This window comes from Myodes glareolus, chromosome 3, assembly GCF_982192425.1.
Source record: "Myodes glareolus chromosome 3, mMyoGla1.1, whole genome shotgun sequence".
In the NCBI taxonomy this organism is placed as follows: Eukaryota; Metazoa; Chordata; class Mammalia; order Rodentia; family Cricetidae; genus Myodes; species Myodes glareolus.
The window spans coordinates 32959107-32972112 of NC_142028.1; the positions used below are offsets into that span (position 1 = coordinate 32959107).

Here is a 13006-nt window from a genome sequence, read left to right on the forward strand (position 1 = left end):
CTCTTACAAAGACCTAGATGGGTTCTTCCAGAGCTAGATGTGGGGTGTGCATCCCAGTTACATGGGTTCTGCTAGTGTCGATGAGCATGGTGGACCTTGCTGGGGAGCTGGCCCTTTGGGCCAAGTGGACCTGTACCCTTCGAAATCCCATCTGCTATAAAAGAAGTGAAGACCCCAAGAGATCAGTGTGGTCACACACCCAGGAGATAGATAGCCAGCAGAAATGCAAACCTCGCACCCAGAGGTATCTGTGTTTTAATGTCAACCGTGCCCGGATGTCCACTCTGCGTTTTCAAGTCAGGGAACTGTGATGTTGTCTCATATTGTCTAAAATGAGAAATACCACGTCTGTGGTTTTTAAAAAATGGCTAACATCATTGTTAAACCAGCCAGTAACTCAGCTGGCTCTCGGCCTGCACTCTGCCCTCCTGGACCCCACCCCCAGCCCACTACAGAGGTTAGGAGCCCCTCCCTGTTTTTAAGAGAGCTGACCCTGTGTCAACAATTGTTTATCTGTGTGTGTGAGTGAGTTCCAGCCACAAATAAAGGGAGTAAACACACACCTCAAGCTGCCTACGTTTGGAGTAGTGAGTGCCGTTGTCCCCGTGAGGCTACAAAGGGACAGACAGCCACTAGGGCGCCAGAGTTCTCGGACTCCTGTGCATAAGGAAGATCGTCCACGCCCCATCCCGTACTCTGTGGTCATGCGAGATCCTCTTCTGCTTGGTGACAGCGGAGAGTCTGCCCTTCCGTTGCGACCCCCACAGCCTGGAAGTGAGCACACTCTGGGCCCTGGACCGGGAGCTTCAGGAAAAGTACGTGCTGGAGGCCGAGTGCATCGTGGGCACTGGTGACCATGAAGAGAAGGTGGCCATGTCCTTGCCAGTGACGGTGTATGATGAGGACGACTCGGCACCCACATTCCCCGGAGGCGTGGACACTGCCAGTGCTGTGGTGGAGTTTAAACGGAAGGAGGTTTGTTCACAGCTCTGTCTGTCTGTCTGTCTGTTTGTCTTGTCCTGTGTCTCTATTGGCAGTTTATACGTTGATCTGTTTAGCTGCTCCACCAGCCATCCAGTCCTGTGGTTCTCTATGTGTCCCTTTTGTCTTGTCTGTCTGACTGGCTGCCAGCCAGATAGCCAGTAGGAAACGGGACTCTATGAAGGCCCCCAGCCTGGGATGCTTAGTTTGTGTCCAGTCAGGCCAAGGGCCCCAGGGAGACCATCAGGAAAACACTCTGGCTCGTCTGATCTGGCAAGAAGGAGGGTACTCCCTTCTGCTGGCTGGGGCAACCTGTCACAAGAGCCTCTGAGGCCATCAGGAGCCAGGAGGTGATTCTGAGGAAACGTCCTTGCCCATGCTGCTCTGACCAGCCTAGGTGATGTTCTACTGCCACCTGCTGGGCATCATACCACTCTGCAGACTGCTTCTGGGCTCAACAGCAAGGGGGAAAGTTACTTCTCTAGGAACCAGGCAGGTTTCCTGGGGAGGGGAGAGAATGTCTGATCAGACAACCTTAGGGTGACCCAAGTGGCCCTGTGGATTTGTCCACAACTCTTCCTGAGGTCCTGGGGATAAAGCATTCAGTTCTGACCATCTGCCTTTGTAAATTCTGGGCTGTGCTAGGTCGTGTGGTCTTCTAGCTATACCTGCTCTGACCAGCACTCTGCTCTCTGCAGGGCACTGTTCTGGCCACTCTGCACGTGTTTGATGCAGATGTGGTACCAGCATCTGGGGAGCTGGTGAGACGGTATACAAGCACTCTGCTCTCTGGGGATTCCTGGGCCCAGCAGAACTTCCGGGTGGAGCACTCGCCCAACGAGACCTTGGCCCAGGCCAACAACAACTCTGTGCGGGCAACCATGCATGATTACAGTAAGGAGCCAATGGTGTGATGTCTTCCCAGAACTTCAGGGCACTCTGTGCACAAGCACACAACACATGAAAACCGCATACATTACACACATACAACCATTCATACCAAAACCACAGAGCACACCCCTCCAATGCCACAACCAGTCTGTATATAAACATATATGTTTTGTGTATACAAATGCTATGCAAACACCCAGTACACAAACCCATTTACACATGCTACTTCTGCACACACCCACCATTAAATATGTCATTCGCACATGCCATACCTACATAATACACTACACCCACAAAAATATACGCTTACTCTACATGCATATCAAATCACAGGACACAATATATATAAACATGCACCATGCATATGCATGTGTACCTTCTGTCTCTGAAACACATGTACACACACACACATAAATATACTCACTGGAGATCTAACACAGTAGAATTCCAGCTTTCCAATAATCAGTACTATTGCAAGGCTGCCCACTAGGCCAATTTATTATCTGGTCATGTACATGAAAGTATCATGTGTGTGCACTGTTGTATGTTGAAATGGGAGTGTAGCATGTGGCATAGGGCATGATCTCGAAGCATAGTAACTGGCTTTGTCTCATTGTGTCCCCACCTATAGAGCTGGTCCTCAACCGGAGCCTCCCCATCTCAGAGAGCCGAGTCTTGCAGCTGGTGGTCCTGGTCAATGACTCAGACTTCCAGGGGCCTGGGACAGGTGTCCTCTTCCTCCATTTCAACGTGACTGTGCTGCCTGTCACCCTGAACCTACCCATTGCCTACTCCTTCCCAGTGAATAGGAGGGCCCACCGTTATGCCCAGGTGAGCCCACAGTCTGTTGCATGGCAAGAGACTGAGGGTCCTAAGACTGCAGTCGGAGTTGTGGGTGGATGGCACCTCTTCCCTAGCCTGCCAGTGTAGAGTTAGCATAGGTAGAGTCATGGAAGGTTCCAGAGGGAACCTCAAGCCCCCTGTGTGTATCTTTTCACCGGAGAGGGCACTTAGCTTCTTCTTAGCTCCTGGAGCAAGCCCCACTCCCGTTTTTACCTTCTCACTTCTTGGTATATTTAAAGCATTTTGCACTAATATAAAATCATCTCCTGGTCACCCTCCATAAGCCTGCTTGGAAAAATGTTCCTGGTGTACTGATCAGCGGGAAAGGGAGTTTGAGGAACCACTGGCCTCCGGTGACGCCATCAGTGCAAAAGCAGATTTTTTGTTGGAGAGAATTTGAGCATGCGGCAGACAGTGGGTGGCAGTAGTGCCCTGTGGGGAGAAGGCCAAGGTCACATCTGCTTTTGTAAGTTTATGTGCTAGAGAAATTACAGTGTGATGTTTGTGTTTGTCTCCAGGAAATTTATAACTTACATGGGGAAGTAAAAGACTGGGGCTGTGTTTAGTAGTATAGAGCTTTCTTGGCAGGTACAGGGTTCTATCTGAGTGCCCCTAAAATACATGAAAGCTGGAAGAGTGGAAAACAAAGCCTTAAGTGTTCATTACAGATAACGGGGAAGGAAGTAGGTTCGTCCCTCTCCCACCCATAGCCACCATTGATAAGCATTTGCGTCCTCGCTTGGCTTTTCTTAAGTGTGCTCTGGGTTTATTTGCAGTCTGGGCACGCATGGCTTAACCGACGGCAGCAGGTTGATCCATCTTCAGAGTGTACGTTCAGGACTGCTCCTTATTGTCCCCAAGGTCTTCCCCATTCTTACAGTCTGCCCCAGACCCCCACTGACTCCTGTCACCAGCATACAGGAACCCACCTGCAGATCTGTCCCTTGGCCCATTCTTTGGGGTGTTAACATCAGATCAGAAGTGGGCACAACAAAACTCGGGGCCTAGGGAGGAGTTAGAGGCCTCAGTTGGAGGTAGGTCCACCTATGTTTGACAGACTGAGAAGCCCTAGTTGTTGTCCTTGTGACTTTCTGGCCCCATAGTTTTTAAAACCAGATTGAGACCAGTGACTTGGATAGTTTTAAGGGTCATCTGAGAAGATGGAGTGAGCATTCTTTGTCGGGGAAACCGAATTGGCAAGGAGACTGGTTTGTTAGGGTGTCAGTGTGGCCTGCGGGCACCTGTCCCTGCCCTGGGCCTTAAGAGGCTGGCCTTCTAGGCCTTTTCTGCACCTGTGGACAGGGCCCCACATCCAGGACCACTTCTGCAGCTCCTAGCAACCATAGCTCACTGGAGTGGCTCAGAGGTAAAGGGTCAGTGGCTGGCTCCAGAGCCAGGCATCCTCAGAAAGGAGTCTCTTTCCAGAACCCCAGAGAGGCCTCTTAACCTCAAGTGGGACAAGTGACAGCATTGCAGTCATGCAGCTAGGGTACAGCCTCTAACAGTTGGGAGACTCGGACAGGGATTATGGTCCTCACGTCTGATTCCTGATGGTGTGGCTATCTGGGGAGTTAGTGTATCTGATGGGGGTGTCTTAAGCAGAAGGTTGGCCAGGCAGGTGGGCCTGGCGCTTCAGAGGCTTTAGAAGGCTGTCCATTGAAGAAGGCTGCCATCCAGGCTACGTTGGGGACCCTCCTGTGAGTTGGTCTACCCAAGGACCTTTCCAGTTACTGACTGAGGGGTGTTGGTGCCACCCTCCTCCCTCCAGATTGGGAAAGTCTGTGTGGAGAACGGCCAGGAGTTCAGCGGCATCTCCGTCCAGTACAAGCTGCAACCCTCCAGCACCAACTGCAGCGCGCTGGGTGTGGTCACCTCAGCTGAGGACACCTCGGGGACCTTATTTGTAAACGACACAGAGGCTCTGAAGCGGCCGGAATGTACCGAGCTCCAGTACACGGTGGTAGCCACTGACCGGCAGACCCGCCAGCAGGCCCAGACTTCGCTGCTCGTCTCGGTGGAGGGGACATGTGAGTGTCAGGCTTCGTGGAGGGTGGGGCGTTGTGGACAGTCGCAGAGAGTTGGTGTTCGTCGTTGCTCTGAAACTCTGGGGTGATCAGTCACCTGTGTGTCCTTCGCTGGTCACCCTCACGTCCTTCCTGCCGTTATCCGCTCCTCAGACAGGAGGAAAGCAAGTACCTTCCTCTGGCTCTGGAGCGCCAGCCCCTTTCGTAGGACACCCTCTAGTTACCCCAGAAGCCACAGAGGCAGTGGAGCGGTGGTTACACTCTGTCCATGGTGGGTAAGGTCTGGAGACTGGGCCCACAGCAGCCCTTGTGACCTTGGCGTGTCTGTCACTCCCAGTTGTTGCTGAAGAAGTGGACTGTCCCAAGTCCTGTGCAGTCAACAAGAGACGACCCGAGTGTGAGGAGTGTGGTGGCCTAGGCTCCCCAACGGGCAGATGCGAATGGCGTCAGGGAGATGGCAAAGGTAGGCCCAGGAGCCGGTGGGGCGGTCGGGGGGTCTGTACTGGCTGCCACCAGGAGTGAGCATGGCCACTTGATAGGGGCTCCTACAGGCTCTGCCAGTCCCTCCAGTGAGCCTTCCCAATTCTTGCCTTCTGAGCCCTACCCTTGTGTGGAACCAGGGCCAGCAGAGAAGGCAGGGTATGGGGTCACAAGGGCTTTGCCACCTTGAACCTTGATGTTCCTTAGTTGGATTTATTCTGGGCTTGGAAGGGATATACAGGGCACAGAGTGGATCTTCCAGAAGGTCCCAGCCAAATGGTGTATCTGCCTCTCTGACTGTACGTCTCCCACTGGCAGTATAGTTTTAAGTGGCCTTAGCCTTTATGTGGTCTCCTTAACCAAAGGCTATCTGCAGTCCTGGGACTCCCCAACACTTCAGCCCTCGGGGGACATCTCTATCCCATCATTCCCCAGCTGACACCTGAGATATATGTAGTCCTCAGTCTCCTCGTCCACTGTCTTCCTAGAGAGGCGGGTTTAGTCGGAAGGACCATGGTTTGTGGGTGACACCCTGCTGTGTGTTCTGTCATAGGGATCACCAGGAACTTCTCCACCTGCTCCCCTAACACCAGGACCTGTCCCGATGGCCACTGTGATGCCGTGGAGAGCCGGGATAGCAACATTTGTCCCCAGGACTGTCTCCGTAAGCCCATGCTAGGCCCACGGTGATGCATTTCATCAGTATATGGGGAAGGATGGAGGCAGGGGAGCTAGCAGTGGAGAGCTTGGGAAGTCCAGCCCCCACCTGCATACAGTCTGAAGCCACGTTTCTCTGCTGCATCAAGCTAGGCTCGGGTATAGCACCACGGCTGTGTACCAACTTAACTTATATAAGGCCTTGGACTTATCCTCAGCACCAAAGAACAGAAGTGTGTAATAGTAGGTTCATGCAGGCCAGATGTGTCAAACCAGTTCTCCTACCATCTCATTTGAATGATTGTTGCTGTGTTCCCCAAGACTGAGCTTCTGTAGCCTGACCTACCTATCCTTGGCTGACTCACGAGCTGCGGTCCCCATTCTGCTGGCTCAGGACCCACCTTCCCTTTGGTCTATTTCCTACATCTTTACTTTTATTGGGGGATAGCCATGAATGATGCCTTCTGGGACCCCAGTGATGACTCAAACAGTCTTGGTTCCCCTTACTTCCATAGCCATTGTAAGGGGACATTGTATTAACCCCCACCTCCCCGCCCAGGCGAAAGAGGTTCTGAGCCTTCACTGGGCCTGAGCTACTGACACCAAGCTTAGAAGGCTGTCACGATCTGAGGACTCTGAGGTGTCAAGCTGCACCAGGAGACTGAATAGGTTGCATATGTCCTCAGGTGGCAGCATCGTTGGAGGGCACGAGCCAGGGGAGCGTCGGGGGATTAAAGCTGGCTATGGCACCTGCTACTGCTTCCCGGATGAGAAGAAGTGCTTCTGTGAGCCAGAGGACAGCCAGGGTAAGGAATGCCCCCTCCCACAGGGCTCCCTGGACCTCCCCAAACCCTAAAGAGGGTTCTGAGCAACATTGGTGAGGTCCACCAAATGGAGAGCCCATGGGAGGCCATTGAACCCCAGGAGGCTCCCTCCTTCCCTTTGGGTCTCAGTTGCCCTTTGGTGCAACCATGAATAGGGGTCGGAGTCCCTATAAAAAGCATCTTCTAGCCACAAGTTCCCAGTGAAGGATGATCAGAAAACAGTAACTTGCTCAGACTCACTGTATAGACAGGGTCTTGCTTGACCTCTGGCTCTATGACACACTCCTGGCAATTGAGTCACTCTGTGAGAGCTTTTGGACTTTCCTTCCCCCCTTCCCACCATCTCAATGACCATCCAGATACTTGTGACAGGAAAAGAGTACAGTGGTGTGGCCGACATACTCCCTCTGCTGTCTGACCTGGCCAGTGGCCTCTCAGACCTTCACAGTGCCGTCCCTGCCAGGCTGCTGACACCTGTCACTGTGCCCTGCCACAGGCCCGCTGTGCGATGAGCTGTGCCGCACGGTGATCACAGCTGCCGTACTCTTCTCCTTCATCATTTCGGTCCTGCTCTCCACGTTCTGCATCCACCGCTACCACAAGCATGCGCACAAGCCACCCATTGCTTCCGCGGAAATGACCTTCTGCCGGCCAGCCCAGGGCTTCCCAATCAGCTATTCCTCCTCGGGCAACCGACGGCCTTCACTGGATTCCATGGAGAACCAGGTCTCCGTGGACTCTTTCAAGATCCCGGTAAGGGGCCCCAAGAGGTAGGTGGACAGTGTTGGAGGATACATGGCCACATGGCCTTTCTTTACTAGTTGGGGCACCCGCAGGTAGTTGATATGGCATTGCCTATATCTCTTGCCACATAGGGCCAACAGCAGGGGGGTCCTGTCCTTCCTTACACAGTCACCTTCCATTGGGAAGCTGGCCTTGTAAAGGCAGGCTGTCTAGGAAGAAGATAGCAGTCACTGATGTAGATGAGTCTGACTAGGATCCAGGATATGGGGCCTTGAGGTCCTAGGGAATGTGGACTTGGCCCTATCTAGCAGGGGAGGTGTGAGCTGAAGCCCCAGGGCATGGAAGCAGTATTCCTATACAGACACACACACACACACACACACACACACACACACACACACACACGTGTGCTATCTCAGAGTAGGAACGGTGGAAGAAGCCCGTGTACTATAGCTCTTTAACAGGCTACTCTCTTGAGAAGTGGGGGCGCAGAGAGTGTTGGAATACTGAAGTGCTGGTCCTGAGTTCCAGAGCAGCAGCAGTATACAGGGTAAATACCTAGGCATGGATGGAGGAGGCTCTGAGGACACAGCGCAAAGTTCCAGCCATTCTTGAGATGGAGGTGCCTTTCCTTGCACGCTGTTCAGAGCCATGCTCCCCTGAAATCTCCTAGTCCTGGCCTAGGCATTGATGGAGGAGGCCCTGAGGACACAGTGCAAAGTTCCAGCCACTCTTGAGATGGAGGTGCCTTCCCTTGGACGCTGCTCAGAGCCATGCTACCCCTGAAACCTCCTATTCCTGGCCGCAGCTCTGGGCTTGCCACGTGTGGCTTCTGCCCTCACGTTCAGGTAGACCCTGCCCCTTCAGCATCCTGCCCTCGTCTATCCAGGAAGCCAGAGGTACTCTGGGAACAGCTAGGGACAGTGCTCTGAGACAAGGGGCATGAACAGAGTAAGCCATAGATTTGGAAGGAGCTGTGATGTGGACACCTGTGGGAGCCCCCAGTGGCCATGGGGCCTTGGAAGTTTCCATTTCAGATTGAAGTGGCCTTAAGTAGCCAGGAGGTCCTGTCTCCCCCAGGGCCTGTATGAGTGACACCCAGCCCTCGGTTGGGGTCAAAGAAGCCCTTCCTAGATGTGCTGAGGCTGCTGCTTTCCCCCTCTTGCTAGCATGTGGTCCCTGCTCCGGGCAGTAGCTGGGACCTACAGCAGCCTTCTGGAATAAGCCACCAGAGGTCTCCATAACCCAGACAGCACTGTGAGGTCACCAGAGGTCTCCATAACCCAGATAGAACAGTGAGGCTACATAGCAAGGCCGTACTGCCGTTCCCAAGGGTAAAAATACACACGTCTGTCTGCTCCAGGGCTAGCCTTACAAGAGGACCCCAAGTTCAGGGCCAGACTAGACTGAAACAAGCAAACAAAACAGTAAGGTGCTGCCGTTGACCAGTCCTATGCAGCTCAGGAATTGGGGTGGAGCCCTGGAGTCAGTGGACTAATCACTCAATTTGGCTTTTCTATCTAAGGAAGTAAAACTTAATTCTTGGGGCTGATGAACAGGGAAAAACTTAACTCTGGGGTTGGCGCCAAAGGGAAACATGCACAGAGATACACCTTTAGGGTCTTTCTATTACCTCTCATCTCCTCATTTCTTTTCTTACCTCTATCCCAATGTATCCCTTTTGTGAATTCTTCATTTTTTTCCTTACAGATTATATACCCCAGCAAAACCTTCCAAGCAGTATAAAAATTACAATGTGGTTACATTTTATTTCTTAAGTGAATGATCACTGAATTCAAGTAAAAAAAAACATATTTTCCATATCCCTTATATGATTAAACATTTTGATATTACAGGTGAAAATGAATTATCCCCAAGAACCCACATAAACCCATGTCCTACTTATTGTAAATTAACAGTGTAAGCAAGCCAGGTATTTTCTCAGCCAGTTCTTTTACTAGCAGGCTGCATTTTGTGGTTACAAAGAAAGGATCAATCACTTTATTATTTATCTCAAAAGGTAATCTTATAAAAAAAACTTTGAATCCCAAATCTGAACTTTTATATATGAAAAACAGCTCTTTTAAATCCTCAGGGCGGCATACTTACTCATCTGTAGTTTTTTATGTCAGGAAGCTGAGGGCAGAAAGGGGTACAGGAAATTAATCATCAGCTTTGATCAGCAGCCCATCCTAGCATAAAAGGTACATTAGCAAACATACAAAGGCACAGTAAGAGACATTCTGGGGATGAAGCCCTGGAGGGTGGGTGGGGGGCTTGCCTATCTGAGATTTACCTATCAGTGCCTGGCTTCCTGGTGGGCTGGACTCCCGAAGCTCAGTTGCCACTTGGTCCCCCTGACCTGGCCACTTGATAGTGATTTTTCTTAAAGTTTTGAAGGAGTATGTTTGTATGTTTTTCCCATACTTGGTATAGTCTCTGGTGTGCCCCATATAGGTTTCTAATTCCTGTAATGGAGGCGTGGCAGTAGGGCTGTGACTCTGGTGCTATCCGTGCCTTGTTTGTACTCAGGAGGCTGAAAGGAGGTGCTCCCCACATGCCATGTAGATGTGAAAATACTAGCTCTGGCCTGGGTCAGCTCTGTGGCTGGGGAAGCTTGAAAGCGCCTTGTAAACAGAAATTGAGGTCTCCATTCAAGAACACGGGAGATGATGGGCATGCAGATGGTGCCAGCATCACAGGGTGACCACTTCCTGCAGGATTGTACATGGCTGGTGAAAGTCTAGGAATGAATCCAGAGTGGTCATATGATTGTGTGTGGGTAGGACTTGAATGGAATGCTGGGAAGGCAGCCTGCTAGCCAGAGATGAAGCTGGGATATAGCAAAGTGGGGGTGCCTAGGACAGGCCATGTGAGGAGCAGCTGCCTCACACATCAGGATGGGAGTTTCCCCAGGGGCTCAGTGATGTCTTTCTTTAGCAGGCAGCCACATGGGTAGGTGGTGTGGGAGGTCCTTCTGTATATGTGTTGTTTTTATTGGTTAATGAGTAAAGAAACTGCTTTGGCCTGTGATAGGGCGGAATAGAGCTAGGCAGGAAAACTAAACTGAATGTTGGGAGAAAGTAGGCGGAGTCAGTGAGATTCCATGCAGCCTTTGCAGGAGACAGATGTGCTATAAGCCACAGCCACGTGGCAATGCACAAAATAATGAAAATGGGTTAAGGTATAAGCACTAGCTAGAAACAAGATAGAAGAGACTGCTAGAGAATGAAATAATAGAGATGGATTAAAGTAGGTGGAGTCAGTGAGAAGCTATGAAACCACTGCAGGAGACAGACCCCAAGCACCAGATGGGACCTTACCAGTAGGCCACAACCACATGGTGATTGTAAATAATAAAGTTTTGTGTGATTATTTCGGGTCTGAGCTGCCAGGAACGAACAAGCAGCCTCCACCAACAAGTGGGGGTTGCTCTGAATGTTTTCACTGTGGGGAAATTCTGGGCTGAGTTGTGTCCTGAGCCTTGGGTGCCTATTGAGTCCAGGTTCTTCCCCTGGAGATTCGTGGCCTCCCTGGGCTGGCCGTGGTGTCCTCAGTGGGTGAGTTGTGAGATGGTGTCTGTGGCTCAGGAGATGACCAGCTCTCTGCCTACCGGCTCTTGTTGGGGCAGAGCTAAGGGTCAGTATTTAATGGGCTTGCCTTCTTGCTCAACTTGGCCCATCGCTCCTTTCTCCCTTCTCTGCTAATGGCCCCATCTCCACCCTAACACAGGAGGATCCGAAGTGGGAATTCCCCCGGAAGAGCTTGGTTCTAGGGAAGACCCTGGGAGAAGGAGAGTTTGGAAAAGTGGTCAAGGCGACAGCCTTCCGTCTCAAAGGCCGGGCAGGATACACCACAGTGGCCGTGAAGATGCTGAAAGGTACCTGTCTAGATGCCACATCTGCGGGGTGGCTGTGACCCTCCTTCCACGAGACCCACCCTGCGGAGCTCCCATTGCTGTTCTGTGGTAGCTGCCATCTGAGCACCCCGTGGATAGGTAGCCAGTGTTCTGAAGAGGACCCCATCCCAGCAACCCTAGGGGTCTTCTCTGTTCCTGTGACCTGTCATGCCCTGGGTCTGGCTCTCCATGTACACACCTAATTTTCTTACGCAGGGAGTGTGATTCTGATCAGAGGCTATGGCTGCACTGAATGGCGGGTAGCCTTTACTGTGATCAGGTCTCCAGCCTTGTGAACTGAGGGCCCCGAGGAAGCCGGACTGTGTGGTGAAGAGCTCATGTTACAGGCGCATAGCTGAGTCCAGTGCTGTGGTCAGGGACTGCAGCACGGAGAGCTCTCTGTATTTCCCCAGACGCTCAGACCAATTTCAGCCCTCAGTTTCTGGCCTCCCTAGACCTGGCTCAAGGGATCCCGGCACCCTGTCTCCCAGCTGTGTGTCTCTTTCATCCAAGATGAGTCTCAGTGCCAGAGGCAACAGTGTGCCACTGGCAGGCCAACCAGGAAGGTGCCTGGTTACATGTCTGACACTTAGTATACCTTTGTATTCAAGTGCCTAGTGAGAACCAAAGCCAACCCTGGCCACCGTCAGGACATGTTTCCTATGATTTCGGTGAAATCATATGCCAGATGCAGTTAGGCCCTCAAAGGAAGCACGGCACTCTACTTCACTGGGAAAACGCAGGCCTGATGTGTAGGGCGCTGCAGAATGCTAACGCTGCCTTCACTCTGCTGCCTTCATGCAGTATCTCACAGTAACTGAGCACGTGCTCCAAGCATTAGAGAGGGCCACAGGACTCCAAGCTGGTGTCGGGCAGATTGTAGAACGGGAGATCTGGGCTCAGTATAGGGGCCTCTCTTTTGTCCAGCACCTGTCTCTGTAAGTAGGCATGTGGGGACATAGTACGACTTCTGGGAAGACTGAAAAAGGCAAAGGGTGTTTTCCGTAGGCTTCTCTGAAGACATCGGGTAAAGAGACGTGCTGCTATACTTATGCATAGACAGTGAGACTTGGGTGGGAAGACCCTGCTTTTCTGGATATTAGCTCTATGGGCTCTTATCCCAGGGGTATATGAAGCCACTGTTGGAGCCCTAACCAGATGGATGCTGAGGGCCTCCATTTAAACCCAGGCTGTGGGTCTGTGAGGGAGATGGCAGTCTGTCTCATACTCAGTGTGGTCACGGGGATCCCAAGCCTGTGACAACACAGGTTTCTTCATGCTGTGTTTCAGAAAACGCCTCCCAGAGTGAGTTACGAGACCTGTTGTCAGAGTTCAACCTCTTGAAACAGGTCAACCACCCCCACGTCATCAAGCTGTATGGGGCCTGCAGCCAGGACGGTAAGGCTGGCCAGATGATAGGGTGGGCGGGCAACCACCAACAGGGCTGGGACCCGCCTTCTCCCCTTTGCTATACCTTACCCGCTTAATTTTCCTCCCTGGAAGTCTGAGCGTCTGGCTCCACTCTGTTCTGGAGAGTATCTGTCTGCTAGCTGAGCAGGCACCTCTGCCAGACTTTCATATTGGGCCTGCTGAGGGCGTGTCTACAGCATTGGCACCCATTCTGGGGAGCTCCAGGAGTTAACAGTATCCTGGCAACCTACAGA

General features: G+C 52.0%; 1 protein-coding gene across 1 annotated transcript in view; it reads left to right on the forward strand.

The window, feature by feature from the left end:
* Nucleotides 1-13006, forward strand: part of Ret (ret proto-oncogene) — a 42999-nt gene that overhangs the window by 15579 nt on the left and 14414 nt on the right. The window contains exons 4-13 of the mRNA XM_085686953.2: nucleotides 734-975; nucleotides 1680-1875; nucleotides 2504-2703; nucleotides 4484-4742; nucleotides 5077-5202; nucleotides 5773-5883; nucleotides 6563-6682; nucleotides 7197-7453; nucleotides 11177-11324; nucleotides 12633-12740. Of these exons, the coding sequence (XP_085543079.1) occupies nucleotides 734-975; nucleotides 1680-1875; nucleotides 2504-2703; nucleotides 4484-4742; nucleotides 5077-5202; nucleotides 5773-5883; nucleotides 6563-6682; nucleotides 7197-7453; nucleotides 11177-11324; nucleotides 12633-12740 (1767 nt within the window). The remainder of the gene's footprint in view (nucleotides 1-733; nucleotides 976-1679; nucleotides 1876-2503; nucleotides 2704-4483; nucleotides 4743-5076; nucleotides 5203-5772; nucleotides 5884-6562; nucleotides 6683-7196; nucleotides 7454-11176; nucleotides 11325-12632; nucleotides 12741-13006) is intronic.